General features: G+C 39.2%; 1 protein-coding gene across 2 annotated transcripts in view; it reads left to right on the top strand.

Annotated features, from left to right (window-relative positions):
* Positions 1–3,165: 3,165 nt before the first annotated feature.
* Positions 3,166–11,414, top strand: part of LOC131159738 (phosphatase IMPL1, chloroplastic) — a 72,050-nt gene continuing 63,801 nt past the window's right edge. The window contains exon 1 of one of the 2 annotated variants that reach the window (XM_058114882.1): positions 3,166–3,677. In XM_058114882.1, the coding sequence (XP_057970865.1) occupies positions 3,363–3,677 (315 nt within the window). In that variant the 5' untranslated portion in view covers positions 3,166–3,362. The remainder of the gene's footprint in view (positions 3,678–11,414) is intronic. The other variant, XM_058114881.1, reaches the window with a different exon arrangement.

Below are 11,414 nucleotides of genomic sequence, written 5' to 3'. Positions count from 1 at the left end.
GAACAACATCGCATCTTAAAATATTCTTGCCTGACTTGAGTGGCGTGCGTATCTAGGTCTCCAATGAATTCCTGGTAGAGAGTGCCAAGTGTAAAGGTAGGAGATTGTGATCTAATAAATTGCAGCTATCTGTAGTCTCCTAGAGCTTGAAACCAATCTCTAAGAGATCCAATAAACCTGGATGCGAGTTCCATTAAAACAGATTCTAAAACATTCCTTGTCTTGGATAATTGAAGATCAATCCATGCTCTGAATTCTCCTATTTCGTCTCTCTATTTGATTGGAGGATATCGTCAAAGGAGAACCAAGGGCCATTCCTTGGGGTTCCTAAGCTCTTGTTTAAGCTTTTGTGGGTTATTCAACAATTGGAGTGGTATAGACATATCATCTATATCCCGAGCCCAAGATGGTTCAGGGTTTGTTCGAGTAGCCATGAACATCTGAGTGATATCAACAACATGTTCTTCTTGGGATGAGGCTAATAAGACTTAAGTGGAAACATCATTGTTATCATCACTTACAGAGGTTGATTCCGATGGAGAAGAAATCTCATTTACAAGTAAGGATGGGTATTTGGGCTCAAATTCAGACGGAATCACAAGGGCCTTGAGTTTTTGTTCTGGGTAAGAGGTAGATGGTACTGGTTTAGGTGATGGAGGATTTGGCTGTGAGGTGTTGGAACTTGCTTTTTTATGTATGAGGGAATGTTTTATAAAAAACTACAGTTGTGGACTTAAAGTGTTTGGAATAATCAGGTTGTGTATATGAGGATAGGGGAGATGGTAAGGAAAAGGAGGAGTAAGAAGGAGTGTAAGGATAAGCCTTGGGTATATAAAAGGATGGTGAAGGCGGAGGTTTGTGAAAATCTTGCTCCATCTAGGATAATTTATCTTTGAGCTTTCTGATTTCTGCCTCTTTGAAATCAAATTTTTCTACGAAGTACCCTGTTTTTATGTAGTATCTTAAATCTGCATCAAGTTGGTCAATTCTGGCCTTTAGATCGGTATACATCTGTTCAATTATGGAATCAAATTGGCCTATGCGGCTGTCCATTTGAGAGCTTTGAGAGATTAATCTATCGACTTTGTGGTCCAAAGTTTTAAAAGTTTCATTTTGAACCATGGCGTATTGAGTTTGCCAATTGAGGACTTGCTCAGCTTGAGAAGGTAGCTTTTTGGTTCCATTAGGCTGGATTTCTGTAGGCTGGCAAAGGGTTTGGAATAAAGATTTGCCTTTGGTTGTGATTTTGATTCGAAGGGAGGGAAATTTTTATCATATGAGGAAGCCATAAAATAAGGAATGGGTTCTGGAGCTGGATGAGGAGTAATTTTAGGAAATTCAGGTATGGGCTCTAGTTCCGGTGATAATAATCCTTCTTCTGTTAAGATTTGGAGAGCTCTTTCATAGATCCATAGTGGTCTTGGCTTTTCTTTGGCAAGATTAGGCCCTATCCAAGGACTATCTGGATCATCTGATCCTCTTCGTTTAGGAAGAGGTTTGCACGTACTCCGATGTTGGTGAGGAACGAAACCGCAATCACAATCTTCATCACACATAGAGGGATGCACATCCCATATGAAATGTCCTTCAATCTTGTCTGTATAGACTATAAATCCATAAGCTTTAACATAGCTTATGGGAATTTTGTCTTTAAATGTGATAGGACGAATCATAAGAGACTGGAATATAAAAGGAGTGCTGGATGAAGGAGCCTCTGGCGGTTTAAACACTGTCTTTACTTTTCCATCAAAACATCTTTCAAACTTGGCGTCTGAAAGATGGATAGGTTCCTTTTGCTGATGAAGTCGTTCATAACTGGTAATCCATTCTAAAGGAATAAGCTGCTTCAAATCGTCTTTGGAAATTTGCCTTGGAATTTGAAGAATGGAGGGGACATCATCTCCTCTTTCTACAGTAATCAGTATGGTATTTTCAACATTTCCTGGGAGTGGAAGATCAACAACATGATCTTGTAGTCGATAAATGAGCTAATGATGAAGAGTAGCCATATAAGAAGATGCTATTTGTGGAGCTCCTAAGATTTGCAACTGGATCTTCATACAGTTCTTGAGATTCTTATCCCTAAGAGGGATATTGAAATTGGGGAAGAAAGTAAGTGAAATGCTTCCTGCCTGGAGAGTGGTGAGAGAGGTACTGATAACGACATACTCATACTGAGTGAATGTAGTGTTAAGAAGGGTAATTCTAGCAGTGACTGGGAGACCTTTCCGACCATGGAGAATGGGAATTAGACAGATAGAACCAAAATGGAGATGGGTAAAAACCTCCTTGATCCATTGATCAATCATATCTTGGCTGATCTTAAGGTCTACATATTGTTCCTTGGAAGAGGAAGGAATGAGACACTTATCAAGAGCGGTGGTCTGGACGTACTCTTTAATTGGTGATCTCTAATGAGATATAAGTGTTCGCACTTGTTGTGCCAAAGATTTCTTTCTGCGAAATATATTGTAGGAACTTAGGAGAGGAAGATAAGTTTTTTCAATCTAGGCTGAATCAGGTATGTAGGAATATTCTACAAGGTTTGCGATTTTTGAAGAGACAGCTCTCTTGATGGAGGGAGGAAGAGAGATGGAAGAAGAAAGTCGTGTAGGAGTGATTTCTTTGCTTTGGGATTTCATGGGGAAGAGCGGTGGTCTGGACGTACTCTTTAACTAGTGATCTCTAATGAGATATAAGGGTTTGCACATTTGTATGATCTAAGGGGCTCCCGACCTTGTATGGTATCAGAGCCATCTTACGTGGAGTCCACGAAGTTGAGATCATTAAGGTGAATACAATAAGAATGAAAGCAACAGGAAGTAAGGAATTTATCTTCCCCATGGAATCCCAGAGCACATAAATCACTCTTGCACGACTTTCTTCTTCCTTCTCTCTTCCTCCCTCTATCAAGAGAATTGTAAAAATGAATCATTTAATCTAAAAAAATTATTTCAAGATATTAAAATTTTTGGCAATAAGTTTTCTAAAAGATTGAAAATTATAAAATTTGATTTTTAACTTTTTGTAAAATAGCTGAAAATCGATAATAGAAAAAAAAAAATTAATAATAGAAACAAATGCATTTTTATAATATAATTTTTCGTTCCTAAAAAATAAGAACAAACAATTGAAAATAACAACATACCAAAGGAACTGATTTTTATTCCACACCATGCAGTACACACTACACACCTTTATTTTTATTTTATTATTTTTTGGAATGATGAGAAGCCTACAGTTTTCATATCAAAATTTGTGGAATTCATTTATTCGAAATTTGTTGGGCGCAACTCCGTAACAGCTACCTTCAGCAGTGATCATAAGGAGAAGCTAGGAAGAATCCCTTTATCTTTTCAAGAATGGGCAGATTTCTATTCTCTTCTGTGAATTTTCCTTTGCCGTTTTCTCAAATGCCCAGTTCAACTCTATCATTTTGCCTTTCGAATCCGTGTCTTAGGCTGTCTTCCTCAAGGAGTTATGGAGGTCCGCAGCGTGGATTTTGCAGCCCTCGACTCTCAAATACAACATCCACTAGAATGCTTTGTACTAGAGCTGTATTATCTGAGGTTCCCAATCAGAAACAGTACCCCAAAATAGGTGCCCAATCAATGGGACCAGTACCACTCAATCAGCTTCTTCAAGTGGTTGAGAGTGCTGCTAAGTCTGGCGCTGAGGTTCTCTCTCTCTCTCTCTCTCTCTCTCTCTCTCTATTTCTTTGTTTGAGTTCCTAGTTTTGAATTTCGCTTAAATGTGGATCATACTTTCTATATGAATTCGTAGTCTTTGTAGGCCTCTTCTATGAACAAAATTAGATTTTCTCGGTTTTCAAGCTGTGAGAACTGATAATTTCGAGGCTGCAATTTGTGACTTTTGAGCTGTTCAGTTTGATAATTGCGGGTAAAATAATGAGCTTGTTTTGTTAAATGTTATAAGCTGCACATATTCCATTGGCTAAAACAGTTGTGAAATTTCCAAGTTATTTTCCAAACTAGGTGTACAGATGCCACTGTGCACCCTGCCATGGGCGACTTGCTCAGGTCAAGCAGTGCCAACCCAAAAAAAATTGCATTTGAAGTAAATAACTCGTACATTATTTGTATAGATAATTGTACAACCTGAAAATTATCAACATGACCGTTCACAAAAAACAAACAACAACAATAACAACAAACCAAGTCTTATGTCTTGCTACGTGGGGTCAGTTACATGATTTCTTTTCTGCCAATATATATAATCGTGGGCAATTTCCTCAGACAATTTTAGGGTTATTATTGGATGTGATTCCAATATGATTATGTATCCGCATGAAAGAAGTGGGGTTAGCCTTCAGACCAGTAGCGTGAGAGAATTCCTTGACTTTATCAATGTGAATGCTCTCATTGATCTCCCTCTTATTGGTGGCAACTTCACCTAGTCCAACTCTAGGGAGCCGTCTTCCTTTTCAAGGATTGATAGATTCCTAATTTTGGTTGTGTTGGAACTTCATTTTCCTCACGTGATTTAGAGCCTACTTCCTAGGCCCATCTCAGATCATTTCCCCGTCTCCCTTGACATGGGGGGAGTTAAATGGGGGCCAACCCCCTTTGGCTTTGAGAATATGTGATTAAAACATGATGGTTTTGGGGAGTTAGTGAAAACTGGGTGGTCTGCTATTCTAGTCCCATGGATTTGTGCTTGTCTTTGCAGTTGAAAACTAAAGATATGGAATTGAAACACCTTTGGTAATGTCCAAGTGAAGAAGATTGTTATTGTTAATGTCATCAAAGTGATTGATGAGAAGGAAATAATCGAGGGTATTGATGATGAATAGAGAGCAAAAATAGCTATGCTTAAGAGAGAATTGAACGAGGTTATTAATCTTGAAGAGATATCTTGGAGGCAAAAATCTAGAGCTTTATGGCTCAAAGAGGGGGACCATAATACAAAATTCTTTCATCGGACAACAAATGGTCATCGTAGAAGTAACATCTTATCCAACATTGAAATTGGGTAAATCACCTTAACTAAGGAAGAGGATTTTAGGGAAGGTATTTGTGATTTTTATATAGACCTTCACACTGAACAAGAGGCTTGGAGACCTACAGTGGATAGCATCAATTTCAGGTCTCTCAGTTCTTCTAGTGCGAGATGGCTTGAGAGACCGTTTGAAGAAGTAGAAGTCCTCCAAGCTATTAAAAATTGCAATGGAGATAAAGTCCTTGGACCGTATGGTTTTTCCTTGGCTTTCTTTTAGGCTAATTGGAGCCTCCTCAAGCATGACTTGTTATACGTGTTTGAGGAGTTTCATAGATAAGGAAAATTCGTCAGTTGCATAAATACCACTTCATCATTCTTGTTCCAAAGAAAGTTGGGGCTGCTAACATCAATAATTTTTGCCCAATTAATAAATCATTGCCAAAGCACTAGATGAGAGGCTCAAAAAAGCAATACCGGAAGTCATTGGTCAATATCAGCATGCTTTTGTGGTTGGAAGACAGATTATGGATGCTGCCCTTATTGCTGATGAGGTGGTGGATGCCTATTTGAAGTAGGGAAAAAGGGGAATAGTGTGGAAATGGGATATGGAGAAAGCATTTGATTATGTCAACAGGAACTTCCTTCTTTATTTCCTTAGGAAAATGGGCTTTATGAAGCTATGGTGTAGTTGGATTGCTTAATGCATCAAAACGTCAAGCATCTTAGTGCTCATAAAATGGCTGCCCTTTTGATTTCTTTCGCTCCTTGAGAGGCTTGAGCCAAGGAGATCCCTTGTCCCTGCTTCTGTTAATTTTGGTCATGGAGGTGCTTAGCCTTATGCTGATGAAAGCTACTGAAGGAAGGATCTTTAGAGGTCTCAAGATGTGCAGAAATGGAAGGCTTATAGAAGTTTCTCATCTTCTTTTCACAAAGGATACTATCATTATCCTCAACCTCTGATGCATTTTGTTAGGGTTTGAGGTTGTCTTAGGCCTAAAAGTGAACCTTGGTAAAAATGAGCTTGTTCCAAGTGGAGAGAACATGGGGAGATTTTCCTTGCTGGTCTTTTGAGTTGCAAGATGGGAACCTTTCCCATTAATTACCTTGGTCTCCTCAGAGCCAAATTCAAAGACAAAGGAGTCTAGGACCCTATTATTGAAAAGTTTGAAAGGAGATTAGTAGGATGGAAAATAAATTTCTTATTAAAAGGAGGCAGACTCACTTTTACTAGGAGAACTTTGACGAATCTTCAAATTTACTTCATGTCTCTCCTTCCTTTATCGGCCTTAGTTGCTAGGACATTGGAGGGAATTCAGAGAAGATTTCTTTGGGGACGCTTAGGTGAGGAGTTTAAATGTCACCTTGTTAGATGGGGAGTGGTCAAATAACCCATTTGTTTGGGAGGTTTGAGGTTGAAATCTCTCCTCACTTCCAATAAATCCCTCCTCGGGAAGTGGTTATGGAGGGTCATAAAGGAGAAATACCACTTTTGGTGGGATATAATTGTTTCTAAATATTGGCTTGAGCACAATGATTGGACCACTCAAAATAGAAGGGGGGTCCCTATGGAGTGGGAATGTGAAAATTCATTAGGAAAGGATGGGATGATTTGTTCCAATTTGTGACATTTCAAGTGGGGAATGGGGTCAATGTTTACTTTTGGCAAGATGTGTGGTGTGAGAATAGTAATCTTAGAGCTGCCTTTCCTTCCATCTACAACTTGGCTTGTGACAGAAATGCCCTTATAAGTCATCATCTCCAGATCACCGATCATGGAATTTTATGGGACATTCCTTTTACTAGGAAGGTGGCAGATTGGGAACTTCAAACACTCTTTGACTTTCACAGATTTCTCTACAAATTTTGTCACCAAAACATCCCCAACAAACCAAAATGGGCTTTGGACAAGAATGATGTTTTCGCTGTTAAATCTCTCTACAAGAAGCTGTCATAGTTGGGAACAAATTGCAATAACTCCCCTTGGATTCTCATTTGGAGGATGGCAGCCCTTTCAAAGGTTGCCTTTTTACTTGGGAGTCTGTACATGGAAATATTTTAACCCTCGCTAATCTGCATAAAAGAGGGCTTACAATCACTAATAGGTGTTTTCTCTGTATGGCTGATACAGAATCAGTCAACTGTATTCTTCTTCACTGCCCCTAGACAAGGAACTTGTGGAATTTGGCTCTTTCCTTGGCTGGGCAGCAGTGGGTTATGGCAAATTCAGTTGGAGGGGAGGTTTGTGTTTGGAAAGGCATTAGAGCCACCAAGGAGAAGCGTAAGGCTTTGAACCTCATCCCTCTCACCATCTTTTGGTGTGCTTGGAAAGAAAGAAATAAGTGAGCCTTCAAAGATTCAACTACTTCGCTTCAGGCAAAGACCAATGGATTGCTGCTGTCTCCAGCCGGCATAGTGGGAAAATTATTAATGATCATTATGTAATCCTTGATGTTTGTGACACTCTTCAGAGTGGTTGATGTTTTGTAAAACGGGTTCGCATCCCCTCAAAGCTTTGCTAATATATTTTCTCTCTGCTGGTAAAAAAAAAAAAATTGAGGGCTATTAAACCCTTACTATCTTTTTCCAAGTTATTTTAGGTCTACCCCTACCTCTTTTGTTGCCACTAACACTAACTGGTTCACTTTTCTCCATTGGTGCACCATTTGCCCCATGTTGCGGATGCCCAAACCATCTAAGCTGCACAACCTTCTCTTATTTTCTACAAGTGAAATTATCAACATGACCATAGGATGCTCCTCCTTTCTGAGCAAAAAAATGCAATGCGAGGAGATGCGTGTTGGGATGTGTGATACTACAGGAAACTTGCAAACTCCTCCTTTCAGATAGTTATAGTATACTATCCGCCTGAAAAAGTGACTAACGAGGGAAACATACTTCTCTGATTTGGGGATTTCATCCCAACGCATACGCAACCTCAATACAACAGCAAATCAGGAATATATGGTGAACAACATGCTTTTGGAATCCTGGCACTCCATCGCAATGCACACAACCTTCGACAACGAGAGCAATTATAAGTACACGACGAACAAATCATAAACATAGAAAATACCAGTGTTTCAGGCCCCAATAAACTCAGTAAACATTGACACATAGCTTCCAGCAGTACAAAACAATCATTCCCTGGGTGCTGTACCAATAAAAAAAGGGTGAGATATTTGGACAAAAAACATCACCAAAAAACTTCAAAAATATGTTTATAGAGGGATTCAAACACTATAGGACGAATTTAGTCAGAAACATGCTCGGAATAACCTTCATGCTCTGGCGCATGGGTTCTTCCCTGCCTGCCTTTGACTAGTGCTTGAGGGCATGTGGGAGGAGCTTTGGTGATGGGATTTTAGTGGTGGGCAGATAGGCAATGTCTGTGGGTGGCTATAGTGTTGGTTTTGCAAAACCTAATGGGTTTTTTGTGTTCTTGAACTGGCAATGTTGTTTAGGATTTCCAGTGACTACTGTGGCTTTCGGCAGCTGCTGGGTGTTTTCAGGCCTATGGTGGTGCAGGAAATTCTCCTATGATGGTAGACATGCAGCGGATTTAGGGTTTTAGGCTTTGTTTTTGATGGTGGCTGTGACATTTAAGGTTTAGGAATTAGAATCATGCTTTGATTCTATGTTGAAGAATTGGGTAAAATGGAATACTTAATCACCATCATAGATCTCTCTCTCTACTTATAATGTATGTCAAGTACATACCGATGACCATAGTACCCATACTGACACGAACTTACATAACATTAGCACATATTAATTATGCTAAATGACCAAAGTAACCCTTAACAGAGCCCAGACAGCATCTTGATCTGCAGAATGAAAGTTGTAGGATTGTAGCTTAACTTGTGGGCCATAACGAAGTCCCCCTAAGGTATTGATTGATATGTTTCTGTTTATCTTCATCAAAAGATCTTCGGGCAACTAATTTGAGAAACTAAAGCATTTATGCATCAACATCTTTATCTTGTAGGTCAAAGTACACAACTTGAAGGGCATCTCTTGATCACGTTTGATCAGAATGCGTTTTTCCACCATCATATGCCACGTAAGGTTTCACCTAGTAAGTGATGCTGGCCTCTGTAGTCAACATTGATGAATAAGACCACCAAGTGCATGCGAGGCCCTTGAGACAAAGAATAACCATACCAAACTTTTCCTTTGAATAGACACTGATAAGAAAAGATGTTTTTGATTTGGTTGAACCAATCAAAGAGTAGCTTTGTGGTGCCCTCTTCAGTGCTCTCAGGGAAAGCATCCTATTTCCATAATCTGGCTTACTGGGAGTTTGTGTGAGAGGAGGCAAGGTATTACAGACACGAACAATAGTTAAATTGCTATCTGGTTCTACAAATTCCTTTGGTTTTTGAATCTAATCAAAGAAGGAAGGAAGAGAGAGTGGACTCAAGACAATCAAATTTAGAGATAATTTGTTTTTGGAAAGTGACTGCTTGAGAATTGAGGGGAGCTACCTGAGTGGTCTATTCCAGATTTGTTCTTTCCACATAAATATTTGAATCACTTTGTAAACGACTAGATCAAATTGGTCCTTCTTCACCATTTTTCTTGTGTGTTTTTTTTGGGTTCGATCCTTTCTGGTCTGGCTGCACATTTGTCTAGTTGGACTGGTTCTGGCAGAACTGGTTAGATACTTACAGAACAAAAGTTAGGACATTGCTTCTTCAATGGTTGATTGGGGGCTGCTCCATCTCTACTTCTACATGCATTGCTTCTTCAACTGCTACAGATGATGGGGGAAGCTCCAGTGGAGGTGATCAAGAGCGAGAAGTTCAATGGTAGATGATGGTGATCAAGGAGTTGTTGTTGGACAAATTCTAGGACCTTCAATCTAAGCATCAGTGGTGATGGTGGCAGGGCTAGATGGCGACAATATGGTGAAGATCGTGAATGTCGTTCGAGTTTGTGTTTCCCTTGGTCAGTGAAGGTTTATGCAGTGTGTTGATTGACTGTGGGGGTCAAAATTGAGCTGGAAATAAATGGAAACGGAGACAATGAAGGGAATCGATTCGGTGAAGGTCTTTTAGGCCTCTGTTTAGGCTGGTTTCGGCAAAGAATCCGCATTCATCAGTGGGAAGGTTTGATGCTGATGATTATGACAAAATCGATGACGACAACATGGGGCACTCGGGGATTTGGGAAGCACGGAAACTTGAAAAAAATGCTGTAGCTAATCAACAAGGAAGGAGATGAAGTCATTCGATGGCTCTGAAGGGATTCAGCTGAGGGAACAATTTTTATTTTTTATTTTTAAATAATTTGCCACTAATGTAAAAGATTGATCAATAGAGAGATGGAGGGAGTGATGGTGGCAAGGCAGTTTAATTTGGAAATGCGAACCCTACATGCCTGCGAGTTTAAAAGAAAACTTGCAAATAACACTGTTAATCATTGATACTCTGGCAATTTGAGTTTGGATTGCAAACCATGTCAAATAACACTGATAGCTGTATTGGATTAGAGTTTTCTCTAATACTGCTTAATGTAGGATCAACATCCAACAACGTTAATTCTCAATCTTATCTAAGTGAAATCTAATACATAAGGGCCTTTTATGGGCTTTCACAATGCTTGGAAGATAAGGAAACTAAATTAAAACCTAATTAAGCCAAAGTAGTAGTTTCCTAAATAAAAATAACCTAGAATCTTGAAGATATAACCCTAAGAAAAATGCCTTGTTGAGATTGCTTTCTAAAGTGGGAGGATAAGTTTCTTGATCTTACTTGAAATTCTGGCTAGGTCTCTTTTAGATCATTTTCTTGTTTGGTTGGAGCCTAGAAAGGTTAAATGAGGCCCTACTATTCAATTTGAGATATGTGGATGGGTCATCATGGTTTTAATAATGTGGTTAAAGAGACTTGGAGTAGTTGTGATGTTGTTGGTCAAGAAGGCTTTGAGTTATGAAAAAGCTGAAAGGGATTAAAGACGTGTTAAAAGATGGAATTTAGAGGTGTTGAGAAATGCTAGAGTAAAACAAAAAATCAGTTTTTTTGACTTTTTGAGTGAGCTGAGTGTGTTAGGTAGGAAAGAGATTGAGGAAGGGCTTTATGTTTATGGAGAGGAGAGAGTTAAGCATGTGAATTTAAAAAATAAGTTAGGGACTTTTAAAGGAGGTTAGGAGTTGAAGGCAAATAACACAAGTTGAAATGGGTAAGGGAGGAGGGGGACTATAATTTAAAGTTTTTTTTCGTAAAGCAGCAAATGGACAAATGAGGTGTAAATGTATAATAGAATTGGACTTGATGGTTGGGGAAGTAGTGTTTGATGTTAGGATGATAGAATAGAGGCCACTGATTTCTTTGAAGATTTGTTCACTGAGGAAGATTTAGAGGGGATGGGTGGAATCCTATTGTGGATACATGGATGTCTTGGTTGGAGAGGCCCTTTAAGGAGGAGGAGTTTAGAGCAATAGTGTTTAGTTTAGA

Source organism: Malania oleifera, chromosome 7, assembly GCF_029873635.1.
Source record: "Malania oleifera isolate guangnan ecotype guangnan chromosome 7, ASM2987363v1, whole genome shotgun sequence".
Classification (NCBI taxonomy): domain Eukaryota; kingdom Viridiplantae; phylum Streptophyta; class Magnoliopsida; order Santalales; family Ximeniaceae; genus Malania; species Malania oleifera.
This window is presented reverse-complemented; position numbering and strand designations above follow the sequence as displayed.